Source organism: Excalfactoria chinensis, chromosome 9 (assembly GCF_039878825.1).
Source record: "Excalfactoria chinensis isolate bCotChi1 chromosome 9, bCotChi1.hap2, whole genome shotgun sequence".
NCBI classification, from domain to species: domain Eukaryota; kingdom Metazoa; phylum Chordata; class Aves; order Galliformes; family Phasianidae; genus Excalfactoria; species Excalfactoria chinensis.
In genome coordinates, this window is record NC_092833.1 from 232,639 (window position 1) to 249,846 (window position 17,208).

At 50.1% G+C, this 17,208-nt stretch overlaps 2 protein-coding genes across 3 annotated transcripts in view; one reads left to right on the top strand and one right to left on the bottom strand.

The window, feature by feature from the left end:
* PCCB (propionyl-CoA carboxylase subunit beta) overlaps positions 1–10,393 on the bottom strand; it is a 23,374-nt gene extending 12,981 nt beyond the window's left edge. The window contains exons 1-5 of the mRNA XM_072344216.1: positions 10,201–10,393; positions 8,848–8,967; positions 6,701–6,769; positions 4,879–4,935; positions 2,003–2,116 (exon numbers count right to left, since the gene is read on the bottom strand). Coding sequence (XP_072200317.1) covers positions 2,003–2,116; positions 4,879–4,935; positions 6,701–6,769; positions 8,848–8,967; positions 10,201–10,359 — 519 coding nt within the window. The 5' untranslated portion in view covers positions 10,360–10,393. The remainder of the gene's footprint in view (positions 1–2,002; positions 2,117–4,878; positions 4,936–6,700; positions 6,770–8,847; positions 8,968–10,200) is intronic.
* MSL2 (MSL complex subunit 2) overlaps positions 8,974–17,208 on the top strand; it is a 19,673-nt gene continuing 11,438 nt past the window's right edge. The window contains exons 1-2 of one of the 2 annotated variants that reach the window (XM_072344214.1): positions 8,974–9,545; positions 9,653–9,831. In XM_072344214.1, the coding sequence (XP_072200315.1) occupies positions 9,235–9,545; positions 9,653–9,831 (490 nt within the window). In that variant the 5' untranslated portion in view covers positions 8,974–9,234. Of the gene's footprint in view, positions 9,546–9,652; positions 9,832–14,089; positions 14,392–17,208 lie in introns of those variants that run through there. The other variant, XM_072344215.1, reaches the window with a different exon arrangement.

Genomic DNA, 17,208 nt, shown 5'->3' on the forward strand with positions numbered 1-17,208 from the left:
CAACAGAAAGCACAAAGACATCCAGTCTTAATGACAGAAGTAAATTAAATGCACTGCTTTAATTAGAGAGAAGGAGACATCACACCTCATACTGAGAACAAACCCATGGCACAATGCTGAAAGGAAATGTCTAAGCAAGAGATTCACATATCACGTTTTCCAAGTGGCAATGAATTTGATCGCTCTGGGCATCGCTGCCAGCCTGCTTTGAAGGGAAAAGGTCCCCAGGGATCAGAAACTCAGCATACAGCAGTAGTCAGCAGCAACACCAGGAATGCTGCATCTATGTAAACCAAGGATGAGTGATCTGCAGCATTAACTGGGCTCAGAGATACACATCAAGCTTCAGCAAACCTATCGTTTCTGCACCTCACAATTCTCAGAAGCACTGAAACTTAGCAGAAAAGGAGGCCCATGCAAGGCATTTCTAAGCAAGACTGTCATCTTCTGATGGCTACACGTGGAGCATCACACCCTGTTTTAGGCCCCCGTACAAGTCTGACAAACTGGGACACGCTGAAAGATACCCCCGTGACAGTCAAGGGACTGGAGCAGTCAGCAGGAGGCTGTGGGAATGGGGCTGCTGAGCACAGAGAAGTGAAGCCAGAGGGAGAGCTTGCTGCTACCTGCAAATGTGCCAAGGGACTCCTGTGGAAAAGTGTGATACTCTCCTGAGAAATGCACAAGGAAAGGATGAGGACCAAGTGGTTTCATCCAAATCACAGCAAGAGATAACAGGAAAAAAGAAAAAACATCACCATGAGAATAGTTCTGCAAGGCTGACAAGTGTCCATCCCTAGAGACACTCATAACATGGCTAGACGAGATGAAGAAACCTGGTTTATTGTTAAAAATCAGCCCTGGTTTGAGCAGAACGTTGGTCTGTACACACCCAGATGACTCTTTGGACTGGAATTATTCTGTAATTCTATTCTAAATCAGTAAAGCTGATAGTTGATCATGGTCAGCTATTTATTAAGGCAACAGAAAGGCAAGATACCACATGGTTGTGAAAAAGAAAGAATTGAAAGCAGGCTGAACTTTGTCCTTCAGGTTAACAGCACAAACATCAGGAGGCATTGCAGTCACTCAAAACCACCAACCAAAAAGCCAGAAAAGCAAGAAGAAAATTGTCAGTAAGAGAACCGATGATACTCAAAATGCTTCCATCACTTGTTTTCAAAATAGCTCTCAGAGATGTTTATGATTATTACTGTATAATAAAAGGCATTGCTCATTCCTACAGAAAGCACAATCATATCTGTGTTCTCTTCATTTCCTTTGAAACTATGCAATTCGGCAGGCATATAAAGTAACGTTTTTAGTGGAAAAAAAAACAGACCAATAGTGGGTGTAGTAGCCACAAAGATACCGGGTAACACAGAGCTTCCACCAGTCCCACCAGACCTGCACCTCCCCAGGTGGGAACATTAACAAGCTCCATTGTATTTGGAAACGTTCTTTGCACAGAAACCTCCTGCTTGCATTTTCTTTCCTCCCCTCATTGACCTACCACCTTGATGGAACACCTGGTGCTTCTGATGCATGTTCTCAAGTTACCTTTGAGCACAGGGTGATGGGTTTATTTAAAATCCTTTTTTTCTGCTGCAGAAAAGTTTCGCCGTTTATCAGCCCTTCATAAAGCAAGCATGCTCTGTGAAGTTCTGAACAGGTCTGTATCTCAGAGCAGCCACAGGGACAGCTAGTGGTGGATCACAGCTATCAGTCACCAAACAAAGCACTCCAAAGCACAGTGTGCCCACTTGTCTCAGACAAATGCACAAACATTTTGAAAGAAGTTACACCCCAACACAGACAAGCTGTAACTCAGTGTGAATCAACTTCATTCACCAAAGTAACTCACATAATTTATAGGGTTTTTTTCTAATTAAGTAAACTGCCTGCTTTTCACATTACAGTGCAGCTCCTACAGAGCTTTTCATCAGATCACAGTGTTGGACAACAATCAGCATTAGCCGTGCTTAACCAGCAGGCTACTCACCAAAAAGATGTCTGCATAGCCAGCCAGCGATTCCACCCCTTCCTGAATGCGGGCTCCTCCGGAGTCATTCAGCCCTATGACAGGTGCTCCAACCACGGCAGCCTGATCCATGACCTGGTGACAAGTACAGACACTCCGTTACTTTCCTAGCTAAGCTACAACACCAGGGCAGCCCTTCCCTATCAAACTGTACATCCCCCAGGAAAAAATCCACGAGACAGACTTTGAACTGCTAATATAGCACTTCACAACTCCTTTTCTTGCATTAATTACCAAAGTCACTAACTGCTTACTGACAAATTGCATTTGACTCTGTAGCAATTGGACAGACCAATACAACAGGAAAGGCATTACTACAAAGGTGTGATGGCAGAAGGAGCAGCACAATAAAAAGGTGCTATAAAGGAAGGGCAGAAGATTGCTCACCCCTACTAGAAGATTCCAGGTTTGCAGGAGCAACCTCCAACCAGAGATCCTTCCCCAGTGGCAGTCAGCCCTTTAATGAGCTCTAAGAGAAGTGCAGCCAGGCTGCACCCTTCCAGTCTCACAGCTGCATTTGCCTTCACCTGTGCTCCCAGGGCTGACCAGGTGCTCAATCAATGGGTCAGGCCATAACACAACAGCTCCTGTACAGACTTGCTCAAACTGGAGGCTAAAAGGCACACATTTAACCCCTCTCACGTCCTTTATCTGCCTTACCAGCTCTGCACCTCCATACCCACACTGTACCACCAAACCCTTTGCTACAGTGACACAGACAGAGGAGTGTGGCATTTCCCTAACATTACAGTACTGTTATATGGTAGTAAGATCTGCTTTGGTTCTTCTGTCATTTTCCTGTGGAACTACACAAGGTCTGTCAATCTCTAGTTTGGTATTTTTTCCTGCCCTTGCAATCATTTTTACCCAATCACATCTAATCTTTAAGATTTCTAACTCTGCAGCCCTGTCTTTCCAAGTGCTCACAGCATCAACAGTAGAAAGCAGGTTTTCTATTCCTGGAAAAACAGAAAGGACATTATGACATTCAAATCAATACACCCTAGCAGTACCAAAATTCCAGCCTGAACATGGATTGGTGCTAATTGTGTCTATGTAGCTCCCAGCTGGCATCACTCCTACTTACAGTCACTGCATGTAAAACAGGGATCCTTCAAACTCTGTGCCTGGATGTTCATTTAATAGTTGGATCTCCACTGGGGCACACATGGAGAATGATTCTGCAGTTAAATACAGTCCTGCATTTTAAAAGCATCTGTGTGGGCTGCAAGTAGAGGCTGCATGAGCAGCCTTGTTTGCTTACAGGGATGTTGCACGCAGTGTGATCAAATGCCTTATTAGAAACCAGATGACATTTATTGCCTTCCCAGGAAGCCTGTTATCCCACCAGGTCAGTGAAACAAGTTTACTGACACACTTTGCGATCTCCCATACAGATTCATTACTTACTTCCAAGAATTTTCCTGATACTGAAATCCTTCACATCAGTATACACATATACACATTTAGACTACTCATAGTTGAGCCTTTTGTTTTTTTTGCCATTCCAGTACATACAGCTCATCTGCAAAAGGAAGCATGTAACCTACAGCCCAGACCGACCTACCCTGCAAGATGCCAAATACCCAGGACAATAAATCCACCTGCAGAACAATGACAGCCAAAGAGAAAAGTCCTGTTGAGGGGCAGCAACTTCACTTCCGTGTTCCATGATCTTTTACATGCCTCAAGCAATCCATAGGGTCTGCAGGAGCCAAGATTGTCTCCCAGAACAGATTTCTGCTTCCCAGAACTCAGCTCAGTAAGAACTAAAAGAAGTGAGACAGATACCAAGCCATGCGGCTCTCCACTGCCCAAGCTACAGCCTCACAGACTGAGTAACTGATGCATCCAGAGCCTTCAAACTTCAAAGCCTTCACTGGTACTGGTGGCAAACACAGTATCTGTTAGGACAGATTAATGTCTTCCAGTTCTGCTGCCACTCCCTGCTGTTTGAGAAGTAACAGGTCACGAACAAAACAGCAGAAGGCATCCCAGTACCATCACATTACTCCCATCACCAGGAAACATTTCAAAGCTCCGATGTAAAAGGACAATACAAACAGCTTTGCTGAGATCAAGAGCTGGTAAAGCCAAATAGTTATTACTCAGCCCAAAGTCTTCCTGTCTTCTAGTTTTACATCTACTCACTGCAAAGGAGGTTATGCCAAAAAAAATAGTTATTTCCAGCAGGAGAAAAGGCCCTGAGCTTTGTACAGCTTGTTGCCAATTCCATAGCAAAAAAATCGGCAAGTTTTCATCAGCCTGTGCCACTGAACACTCATGCATGGAACAGCTGCTGCCCTCCACACCCCCGGGATTCCAACACCAGCTTTTTCAGTGAGGCAGCAGGGCAAACGAGGACAAATAGCCACAGGTGCCTGATAATAGAAACTCGGTATCAAGGTGACCTCTGCATTGTTTTCTGTCTTCAGGTTGTTTACTTGTTACATTTCTTTTCATAAATGCTGCAGTTCCACAAAACACAACTTCCCACAACTTCCAAGTCATTCCATATTCCTCCCGCAGACAACGGCTAATTAATCCACGTTCATATTTGTACATCTCTCTGGTCTTTTGCAACACAACAGGAAAATCAACTTAAAGCATACATTACTTACAACAGCTTGAAGAGCTCCCAGAGGGCACCTCTCTGCTCAGCTGTGCTCCCACCCCATACCAAATGTAAGGACACAGGCATTCTGAGACCGCCAGCAACAACCACCATAGCCCACTAAAGTCACTCACAAAGCATTTCCTCCAAAATTATTAGCACTAGAGATTGGAAAAAGGAAACTGACAAGTTTTGGTTACTGTTTTCTATTGTGAAGTATTACCTTGCAGATCTTCTGGGCGTGAGCTCCAGACAAACTACCTCCAAATACAGTAAAATCCTGGAAACAAAACAAATTCTGAGATTATGGAAAGAATTGTTAAAATAACAAGCAGCCAAATGAATCCCAATAACTGACCTTGATGAAAATGTGCCAAGAGTACAATCCTGCAGTGCTCTACATTTAACGTACTGCTCCAAGGCAGCCTGACTCTGTACAGCAGCCTGCAGATTGATCTTGGTCAATCCAACCTTGTTTGCAAGTAAAAAGATCTTTTATGCATTTGCCAGTAGATTCTACATTCACATCACAAACTCGCTGTGTCTCTTTTGGTTGGATTGTTCTTCAAACAAACACTTTCTACAAACAAACGTTACTCTTACAGAGATGTTACCAATACTGGAGCGGACTGGAAGAAGCCTGAGAGATGTCATTGTAAGTAGAGTCCCACTGCAATGGTGGCATTAAGATAAAGCTGCCAACAGGCAGAAATAACAAATGAAGACATGCCATTGTTCTGTATCCATGAGTTATGCTCCAAGAGTTCATTATTCCTTTACGGATGCAGCAGCAACAACACCAGCCAAAATGGACAGCTGGTGCTACCTCTGGGACTGTGCTGTGAGATCCTGAAAGAGCAACAGCGAGCCTTGGGGCTGATCCAGAAGGGAGGAGGGATGGCGACACCTGGCACCCAGGGTCAACTTCTGGTCAGCTTCACTGATGCATTCCCTCTGAGTTTTACCCTTAAAGGAACCCTAGAAACTCAGCTGGCAGAGAAGATCATGACTAGTTGTTGAAGCAAAAAGGAAGTAATATCTCAAGCAGCAGCTGAATTTGGAGATGCATTAAGTCTTTAAAAAAATAATAATTTCTTAAAAATAGAACACGATGAAGGGACACGTTGTAAGCCTTTCAATATAAGAACTGCCCTCTACCTTGTGTTATTTGAACACAAAACGTGTTCAGCTCCCCTCTATATTCAAAGCCCACATAACAAGAGTGCCCTCCCCTGGAAGAAGCACACACCCAAGACAAAGCAGGCACGGTGTGTGCCTCAGTGCAAGCAAGATGGCAACAACCACTCTGGCCATGGAAGCAACTTGAACAAAAGCTACTTGGTAGCCCAGCACAGACAGGCAGATATCAACAACTTAAAAGAAAGCTCTTCTTCCACTGTGTTAAGACTCGTCCAAGATAAATTCCACCTACGGTGTTTCCTCTAGAATACCAAGCATGCAATTTATCTATTTATATAACTCTAACTAACCAGATCACTCAAACCTGAAAAACAATTCAGGGTCGCTCAGGTGCCCTTTACCATGAATTCAACCCGGTGCAATTCCAGTTGGTATCTCCAGCAGGCAGCCCCAGATTCGCAGCTTCCAAGAGGGAAGGTGATTCCCATGGCTCACAAAGCACTCTACTGATACTTGCAGGACAGCCCGTGGCTGCATGAGTCCATTCACACACCTCCAGCTGCAGGGACAGCCAGGGTTCTCAGTATTGCAACACACTGTGCTCAGAGATGTCTCCATTAATTCATTCCTTATTTACCAAATAAGGTAAGTTTACCAAAGAAGTGCTGCATTCATCACTTACTTCATCTCAACCTTACCTACAACTGCAACCCTCACAAAATAAATGGTTTGTGAATGATTTCTTTTGCCTCTTCTTGTTCTCCTCCCACAGGATGCTATGTTTATCTTACATTCAATGGCAGGTGGTAAACAGGTACATCGCTACATGGTCACAGTGAAATACAGTGTACTCATTTCAAAGGATAAGCTCATGCTGCTTACAAAAACAAAAAGCAGGAACATACCTGACTGAAAACATAAGCCAGTCTGCCATTAATCCGTCCACGGCCAGTCACCACACTGTCCCCAGGGTACTGTAATAGGAAAAAAAATATATACGTATCTATATGTTAAAATAGCAACAATGCCCATTAAAAGCACTGAGTACAAGGCCAAGGTAAAGACTGGCATTGTGGAAGGACTGGTCTTTATTTCTGCAGTGGAAGCTCCATAAAGACTCACTTCAGCACTGGAAAAGAATACTGCAGGTAATAGTATCATATAAAAGTTACATATGAAGCTAAAGATTTGGGAGTTTTGCACTTTCCTCTCGAATTTCAGCCACGTCCGGAGTTACGGCAAATCATGTCCTCAGAGGCAGGATGCACATCTTATTAGAATCACGTGTTTTCAAAAGAATGGGCACCAGACATCAATCTTTCTTGAGAAAGGTCATAAAATACAGAATCCAAAACACTTCAGTTTGACCTGTCCCATTTTTTACCCTGTAAGTAAAGGTAAAGATGGAAGAGGAGATACAGCACGTGAATCCCAACATTTCCTTACTGATGTTGTCTCACTTTTTAAGTATATGGATGTTTTTCAACACAGCAGAGGAAATGTGCTGCCATAAAGGAATTCCAAGCATTTCAATGCTTTCTTCTGCCTAGGAGGAAAAAAACAAACAAAAAAAAAACCCACTTCTCCACTCTAAGGCCCATTTATACTAAGGCAATCTGTACGCAGGGAGGTCACATCTTTTGGGGACACTTCTCAAGCTGCAGACAGCACTCCTACCACCTCTTGGCACACGGAAAAGCATTAAACACCTTTCTAGCTCCAGCCACCATAGCGCAAAGATGGCCCATACTGCATCCTGGATGGAGTACCAGTTTCACCCTACCTTTGGAGACTTCCAGGAACCCAGAGAAATTCAATGCTAAACTAATATTCCAGCTCACTGCCCACCAATTAGGTCATCTGTTGTGAAAGTGTGCTCTGTAAACACAGTCTGCAGCTCAATGAAAGGTGAATTCTGAAGGACAAGGCAAAAATTAACCCACTCTCAGGACTTCACTGCTCCTTTTATCTGCACTTTGTTAACAGCACTGTGGGGTACAGCGTTGTGAACGATGATAAAAGCAACACAGGAGTTAATTCAGTTTGCTGGGGGAACAAAGTAAGAAATTACTCATAGAAGAAAAGACATTTCCTTCTACACTCAGCAAGCGCCATCATTCCAGCATTGGGTCCTGTCAGCAACCTGGCCACTGGAAATAAAAAGAAGCCCTTCTGCTTTGCTGGTCTCCCACACCCCAGCGGAAGCCTGGTGAGCCCTCCCTCACCCACAGCACACAGCCTGGCAACTGGAAGGACTGCAAAACGATCAGCCAGTTTAATAACTGTGCTTCCCACCGTGTCCCAAATCAGAGTAACCTACAGGAAGACTCACCCCCAAGAGGCTCATCTGCACTATACAGCCCCGTGTGTTCACCAGTCACTCCTGCAGAACACTGCAACGAAATACTCTTTGCAGGCAGTAATTTATCACCAGGCATTGGTGTCACTGTCAGAGACCTTGGGGAGCTGCTGATTTTTCCTCTACACGATGCAGCTCATGTACCTTGTTGGTTTAGGATATATGGCCACATATCAAAAACTGCGTAAGCGAGGAAGATTGCAGCTTCCCAACGAACCAGCATAACTGCTTGAACGTGCAGACACATCAGGTCTTCAGGCCCTAAAGGATTTAATGACTGCAGTGTGGTAAGCGTATGTACAGATCTGACCGAATTCAGCCTATAGCTCTAACAATATCCGTAGAGAGGCAGAAGATCTGCATTTGTGTAATACACATTATAGGTGCCAATGCAGGTGGATTTGTACACATCAAATGGATTTGCATTGTACGTATCTCTGACTTGACAGACAAATGTAAGGCAGCAGCCAAGGAAGTACTTGAAACAAACAGGTAATCTCCCAAAACAAAATAAAAGATCAAATTTAAACACTGTAAACATAAACCACATGAGCTGTTACATGGAAATTATGAGCAACAAACACTTTCCAAACCCAAAACAAACCGTGCGCAAACAGAAGAACCTACCGTCAATCACGTGGCTGGCTAAACAGCAGAGGACAAAGAAACGAGAGTGACGTGAAACAAAAATACCTTATTCTTACTGGAGTCCATCCCAAAGTCAGAACACCTGTGCTCCACAAACATGTCATACTCATCAAAGCTGTCGGGGTCCAGCAACAGAAGAATCCGCTCTCTTGCTGTCAGCTTTCCCTGGAACAGAGCACGCTGCAGTCAGTGCAGCCATTGGGCAGCCCTGCCTCTGCCAGACACCGCCACGTGCAGTTTAATGCCACATTCCCCCACCAGATCTGCTGTTTGCCCCACTAACTGCATACCCCCAAAGCTGGAGGTAGAGCCAGTGACGAGCCTGCTCAAGAGCAAACACAACGCAAGGAGACTCTGAAAAGAAGGCTGACTATTGGAGCAGCACCCCCACAAGACAGGAGGAAACGGCCTCAGTCTTTACAACAAGATGGAATGGCATCTCGGCTATTTTTGCTTAGACATTTGAATGCTGCTGTGCTGTTAAGGCCTTTGGTTCTATTCTTGAAAGCGGAGACTTGCACAACCAACCCAGCCCACAGCAGCAGCACAGCGGGGCGTTCTGCGGGACCTGAGTGCAGTAAGGGAAAGGGCAAGGCTGCACACAGCCTGCAGGGAACGTCTGGCAGCGCTCTGCTGCTTCTGCTCTTCACCAACCGGGCGCCGGAGCAGGAAGGGCCAAGAGCAGAGCACGTGGGAAGCTCCGCACGCCCTTCCTCGGCGCTGAGCACGTCTAAAAGTGACCAGTGAGTGAACCGCTGGTTTGTGAGCTCAGCCTTACACACATTTATCCCCAGGCCAGGTAAGCGCCTGCGGGCAGCGCGGGGATCTCACTGCGCGCATCTCCCTGCAGGCGTGGCTGTGCGCAGAATGCCTCTTGCTGGGGACGGCGCCGTTACACACAGCCGGGGGTCGCACACAGCCGAGGTCCCGCGTGGAAACAACGGGTGAAGTTCCAGCGGCACGCGGGCAGCACGTCAGCGGCGTTTTGCACCTCGGTCAGACGCGGAGCGCGCCGCTCGAGGCCCCCAGGTGAGCGCACACCGTGCGAGGCGGCACTCCGCGTCCCGCCGGGAGCCCCGAACCCTTCGGGCTCCGTTCTGAGCGAGGCGGGATGGCGGCGGTCGGGAAAGCCCTCCGAGCTCAACCGCAGCCCGTCCCCCCTCCCACCCCGCTGTGTGAGCCGCTACTCCCGTGCCGGGTCCGCGCTGCCCGCCCCGCGGGCTCGGTGCCGCTGAGAGGCGCGCTGCAGCCCGCCGGATCTCCGGGCTGACTTCATTCTACGCCCGGCAGCGGGCGGGCCGAGCACGGACGTCGCCTCAGGGAAGCCTCGCCAAGAGCCGAGCGGCAGCCCACGGGGAGCGGCGGACCTGAGCTCTCCTCCCGCCGCCCGCGCCTCACCCGCCTGTGCTGCGCGTCGATGCGGCTCTGCCCGCCGCCCAGCAGCGCGGCGCGGCGCTTCTCCTCGATGCGCTGCGGCACGGAGCCCCCCGAGGCGGCGCGGCGTCCCCACGGGGCGGCCCGGCACAGCGCGGCCCGCAGCACGCACAGCGCCGCCATCTCGCGAGCCGGCGGAGGTCGCTGCGCCTGCGCGGCTCGTGCCGTGCGCAGCGGGGCCGCGGCTGCTTTGGGCGGCCGTGAGGAAACGGGCGGGTGCTGTTCCGTGCCGCTGTTCGGGTCAGCGCAGTAATTTACGTGTGTTTCTGGAACTAGAAGGAGTGAGTAAAACCCAGCTCCGCCATAAGAAACAAAGTCACAAATAGTGGTTATTAACTCAGAGTAACGGAGGTGTGTAAGAAGTAAGTGCTTATTCCTGGGGAAGGAGGTACAGCAGCACTCTCAGCAGCCCTCAGTGGAGCCATGGAACATACGCAGGGCTGGACGAGTGTTTCTACGTTAGCAGTGTTCGGTTCTAACCCCAGAACATCCCCACGTGCTGCGTGCTGCTCCTGGCCAGACTGAAGAGAAAGTCCCGTTCTGACAAAACTGCTCTTGAAGGCCAGGAGCTGAGCCAGCTCATAGAGATAAGCCGGGGGTCACAGATACCAGCAGGCCTCAGGCAAGATAGAAACCCCAAACTAGATTTACAAACGTTAAAGCCAGAAGTGACTGCTGTATATTCAATCACTATCAAATACTGCTAAGACACTGTTCCTGCCATTCACAGAAAACAACTCTGAGCCTAAAGTAGCAACGGCTGGTTTGGGGTTTGTGGTGCTGTTTGTACCAGAGGAGAGCACAGCACTCGTATTCCTTTGTTTGGCAACACCATTACAAAAGGAAACTGCTTCAGTGAGATGGACAGCTGCGAGTTGTATGAGTACTGCTCTGCATCTAATGTGTATGTTGGAAATCTGCTTTGTGACATCTTTCAAAGATGTGTTTGTTTTTTACATCAGTCGCAATGTGCTGTGGCTCGTTTGAATACCATGTGAAAAAGAACCAGAAAGGATACCGAGTTGGATAGAACAGTGATTGGGCCAGGCATGCCAACATACCTGGAGAGAGGAGGCTGCAGTTCTGTCCAGTTAGTTGGATTCAGGTTTGTGAAGCGCTGGGAGAGCAGTTGTCCACCACAGGAGGAAAGCTGTGCTGAACACGTGGGGAACACGTCCTGCAGAGTCAGTCTGTGCAAACTGCTTTGAACACATCACCCAGGTGAAGTTAATGTTGTTTGGAGACAGCAACAGGCACAATCCATTGCGACAGCAGGAGGTTTTGTGGTGAGATCATTGGCACCTTAAAATTACTGGGGAAGTTCTGGTGAATCTAAACCAGAAACAGGTTCCTGATTGTTTACTAGGTGTTAAAAAAGTAACCACAGTTGCAAATACTCTTATAAAAGCATTGAGTGTTGCATATCTCAGCGTTCAACAAATGAATTCCTCTGTACCAGCAAAGGCAGACAGTACTGCAGTGCTGCAGGTGCTGAGCTCGTAGCAGAAATGCTCTTGCTAGAAGGTCACTTGCAAGTCCAGACCCAAATGAAAGTGGTTAGAGCTGTAAGTAACCAGGATGCCCTTTGGAACAGATGTCCAACCTGGAATAACATATGAGAATGGTTTTGAAAGCAGAAGGAGACAATGGGAAATTGATGTTCATCGATGAGTGCAAGATGAGGTGAAAACAATGGTATATCTTCACTTTGTTCCGATTGCTTTGGGGCAAAACCCAACCTTAGTCTTTCTTAGAGGCTGCGAGGAGATTTGCCATCGTTTCTTTCTTACATAGTTACTGCGATTCAGTATTGATTGCTGTTTGCTTTGGTTTGTGTATTCATTAATGAGATCAGCTGAGAAAACACAAGCACCCCTATTGCAATCACTGCAGTCTTATGCACTCTCTGTGATGTCTAGGATGCACTGACACAGATAGAAACATCAAACAAGTAAGTTTGCCATTGGTCTCCTGTTTTTCTGTGCATTTCTGCATGCCCAGACTTTCAGAAGCAGCGTAAGTGGTGCTGTTTTGTATTGTTATTACTATTGTATCTATTTCCAGGTGATTCACTAAAGTCAGTTCGGTTCCTGTAAGAAAAGCTACTGTAATGCCATGCTTTAAAATACACCCTTGTCACAGCAGAAGGATCTCTTGACACAGGGAGCTCCCGCATCACCTCATGTTTTGTATAACACACTGATGATGAGCCATCCAGCGAGAGCTCAATAGTTATTCAAGTGCTGTATCAAAATCAAAGGCTTAAAACTAACACTCAAGAACTTAGGCCGTTAGTGCAGATCTCTGAGCCTGACAGAGTTCACAGGCTGTATTCTAACCTAATCTCAATCGTCCAGCTCTTCCTAAACGCAGCCATGGGCAGAATGTGGATGTCAGCTGGAAAATGACACAACATCTGTGCTCAGATCCATCAGCAGCACTCGGGCTCAGACTGTAAGTGACCGAGGAACACAGTGATCCACAGCCACGGCCTGAGGGCTGGTCAGTGGGGCAGCTCTGCTGAATGGTGACAGCCCTCGTGGCAGCCGGTCACCTCCTGTGAAGAGCAGGCACTTGTTGGTTGTCCAAGTGACCGAGGAGTTTGGTATGTGGGAACAGCACCAGCCTCCAATGTTCTGAGCTGATTTTCAGACCTGTAAAACACACAGGAACTTCTCGTTTGTTTTGTTCCTCCCCTCTTTTTCAACTACTATTCTCAATGCATTTTCTAAATAAACGCCTGATCTGCTCTCTTTTGGACCTTCCCGCTCCAAAGAAAGATGCGACCGGACGGTCCGCCAAGGGCCGAGCACGGCGAATGGCGCCGGCAGCGCCGCCAGACGGGAGGCGGAGACGTGCGGGACGGCGGCTCGTTTCGGGGGGCGGTCACGGAGTCGGAGAGCCGCTGGGACTGGGAACACCCTCACAGACCGCCACTCGGTACCGCGGAGCCTCGAACGCGGCCTGCGGAGCCGAGCCGAGCCGAGCCGAGCCGTGCCGAGCCGCGGGCACAGAGGCGGGGCCAGTCGGTGCGCCGAGGGGAGGCGCGCGCCGTGACGCAGCACAGCCGTTGGCAGGCGTTCGGCACCGCCGCCCCGCCAGGCGCAGGCCGGGCGCACGGGAAGGCCGCAGCGCGCGGGAGGCTGCCGGCGGCCGGGCCCGCCCGCGGGGCGGCGGAGCGGAGGAGAAGCTGCCGTTGAGGCGCTCGCTGCCGCGCTGCCCCTCAGGGCGGCCCCGCTCCCCGCTGCGGGCGGCGCTGCCGGACCCCCGCCAGAGGGCGCCGCGCTCTCCCCTTCTCCGACACCTCCCCCCCCCCCACCCCGCGGGATGGGCCCCCGCTGCGGGAGGGAAGCGCGCCGGGCGCGCATGCGCAGTGCCGGGCGCTAGACGGCAGCGGCGATGGCTCCGCAGTGACGGTTGGACCTAACGGTTGCTATTGACATTGCGGCGCCGATCGGCAGAACGACCCTCACCCCGCGAGCGGCGCCGGGCCCGCGGCCGAGCAGCCTGCAGCCAGCGGCCCCAAGGAGAAGGCCGCGGCGATGCGGCCGCGCTGAGGCCCAGGTGCATCCGCCTCCCTCCCTCCCCCCCCCCGCCGCCGGAGCGGGCAGCGCGGCCCGGCCCCGCCGCCGCCCTGAGCTGCCTTCGCGGTTCCTCCCTGCGGCCGCCGCCATGCGGGGCCGCCGCTGAGGCCGCGCCCGCGGGGAGAGCAGCAGGGCCCGGCGGAGCATGGCCCGCAGCCTGGCGTAGCGCCGCCGCCTCCCTGCGCCGCGGGCGGGCCGAGGCCGCTGCTGGGAGCGAGGCCCCGCGGGAGGCGGAGCAGCAGCCAGCGCGGGCCCCGTGACAGGGCCGAGGCCGCCGGGCCTCCGCGCCGCCGCCGCCGCCGCGCGGCTCCGGGTGGCCCCGCAGCGAGGTGACACCCCCGGCCCGGGGCCGCCCGCCCCCGCCGCCCGCACGGACTCGGCGCCGCGCGTTCTTCTCACCACGAAGGCGGCGGCGTGCGAGCGGCTGCGATGAACCCGGTGAATGCCACTGCTCTCTACGTTTCCGCGAGCCGCCTGGTGCTCAACTACGACCCGGGAGATCCGCAGTCCTTCACCGAGATTAACAAGCTCCTGCCCTACTTCAGGCAGTCCCTCTCCTGCTGCGTGTGCGGTGAGGACCTTTCTTTTGTTCCCTGCACAATGCGGCCTCGGCGCGGAGCTCCGCCGGATCCGGAGCGGGGTGGGGGCGGGCGGCGGGCCGGGCCGTGCTGTGCTGTGCCGGGCCGTGCTGTGCCGTGCTGTGCTGTGCCGGGCCGTGCCGTGCTGTGCTGTGCTGTGCCGTGTCTCCCCGCGCGCTGCGGGCGGCCCGGTCGTAAGGGGCGGTACGGCCGTCATTAGCGGCTGTGGGAACAGCCCGCTGTAGCGCAGCTAATTGTTTTTAAGGAGAGGTGGCTGAGGGCGAGCGTGGGGAAAGCTGCTCGACACGACGTAGGGGCAGGGAGAACTTCTGGCTTCCCGATTTCACTTTTCGAGCTTTATGTTTCAAGGAAAAAAAAAAAACAAAACAAACAGTGTAGACTGAGAGCCGGGAATTGTAGGCACCCGGTAAGAGCTCTTGGATTGCTTTTGTGCACGGCAGGTAATTATAACCAGCACAGCGGGCAGGCCGGGAGCTGCCAGGCTTCCCTCGTTTCCTTCCCCCCCAAAAAGCCTTGTGCCTTTTGGGAAGGGTCTGCACCCGGAGCCCGAGGTGAGCTGTCAGCGCGCCGAGCCTCTGCAGGGCACTGGTGTCTGCTGCAGGGCACTGGTGTCTGCTGCTGTCCTGCGGTCACGGCAAGCTCTGCTGCAGAGCGTTGGGATTTCCTGGACAGGCAGTGCTTCTGGCCTCTCCGCTTGCTTCTGTTTATCTGTGCTAATGTGTGGTCACACCGATGTTTAATTGAATTACCGGGGTGTACAAAGTTAGCCCTTTTATTTATTTACAGCCGCCGTTGGGGCTGTTAAGCGAGTCGTGGAGGCTTCCCATCCTGTAGCGGTAGCTCCTCCCATTTAAAGTCTTAGAAAATAGAGCTCGGTTTGTGCAGGGAAAGAGGGAGCCCGTTCCCAGGCTCGCTGCATCGTCATTTCCTGAAATAATTTGCCCCAGTGTTTTCTTTCCTCGTGGATCTCTGATGTCGATACGATTGCAGATCTGCTCTTTGTCTGCTGTGTTGCCTTCGGTTCTGTTACTTCATCTCCCTACCTGTCTTTTTTCCCCATAAATCATTACTGCTTTTGCTCATTTATCTGATGGCTCTTGCTTGAAAATAGTATTTTTCTGATTTTTTTTCTTAAGATCCTACCGAGGGACTGTGTGTTTCTCACTGCTGTGCTGTCTGAACTCCCCACGTTAAAACTGCTCTTCTGAAACACCTTCTTTTCCTCTCCTTGCCTTGACTTCTTCCCTCAGTGACCTTCTGCGGTCTTGTTTTTGCACTCAGCGTTACTGAGATTGTCTGTTTCATTTGTCCCTGCCCGAATGCCCAGGCTCCTTTCACCCTCTCCAGCATTGTTTTTGCACAGCTTTTTTGTGGCTTTCAGGTTGTAGAGCAATCTGTGCTGTCTTAGTTTGTTTTCTTCTACCAGCTTGTTCCTCCATGGATGTTCTGACATAGCAGCTACCTCACGGTGGTTCCACTTCCTCTCTTCAGCTCCTATTGTCCTTGGGTTATAAGGTTGCTACTTGGACTTCTTTTTCTCTGCTGCAGCTAACTTTCAGATAGGCAAAGCCACTGCTGCTTTCACAGGTTTAGTCTACAAGGGATTTCCCAGTGTTGTCTTGGTGTCTGCACTTCTGTTAGCAGCCTGGTACATGTTGAGCCCCTGTAAATTCTGTGTTCTTGATGAGGCTGAGAGCTGTGCAGCCATGTAGTAACAAACAGGCTCTGTCCTGCAGTTAGTAAGTCACAGCAGAGCACTCCTGTGCAGTGCGGAACTGCCTGCTCTGGTGCTGTGACCAGCAGTCACAAGTCTTCAGCTCGGAGCAGTAAAGGCAAACAGATCTTCTTGTTTACTTCTCATCTTCCTGCTCTTCCTCTTCTGTCACAGGTGAATGTTGGTGCCTCTTCAGCTCTCTGACCTTGCTATGATATTTTCAGAATACGTTTTGCCTCTTGTACGTGTGTGTGCTAAGAGTTACTGTGCTTCCTGTATATGTACCATCATTTATAGCCCATTTTCTGCATGCAGGTGTTTTGAAAGGTAAGCTTTAAGTACTGAGGCAGAGCTTACACTGTGAGATGCCACCATAACTAGAGCGGGTGTTTTGAGCACCAAAATCCAACCGTCTGTTCTCTAAGATATTTGAAGTTTTTCAGATGCTCGCTTCTTTTTCTGCATCTGTGCTCTATAGGCTGTGAGATCCAATACCTGCGTGTGGGTTCGAGAACGTGGAACACTGAATGTCTGCTTACTTTCCTTGTCCGGACTTTAGTGAACTGAAGTTTTGACTGTGAATGTCTAAGAATGGTGCTTTGGTGGAGAAATGCTGCATGGGTTATCTGTACTAGGTATAAAATTGCTCAGATCCCATAGCGTTTCCTTTGGGAGATCCCTGCCTAAATTAGTGCTCCTCTTGTCATCGGCTTCAGCACTTAATCTCTCTGGATGCATCCTGCTAGGCTTTGTTATCCTGTAGGTGTTCCTGCATCCTGCCAGGCTTTGTTGTCCTATAGGGGTTCCTTCTGCAGTCAGCACTGTCCATTTAGTTTCAGGGAATTGGTTTGAGGAGTGGCAGCTCCATACATCAGCTGACGTGGTTGTGCTCCCGCTGTTTGCTCAATGCGTTGGATTCAAGCCAACTGGTTTGCTTCGGATCTGATAGCAAAGTTGCATTGGCAGAAAGTCGTAACGTATGGCATTGTAAACTGGTCAACTAGATGTGCTCCCAGTGCATTGGAGGTTTCTGCCTTTCCTGATGCGTTGGAAAGGTTAACGTGCAGTGATGGGA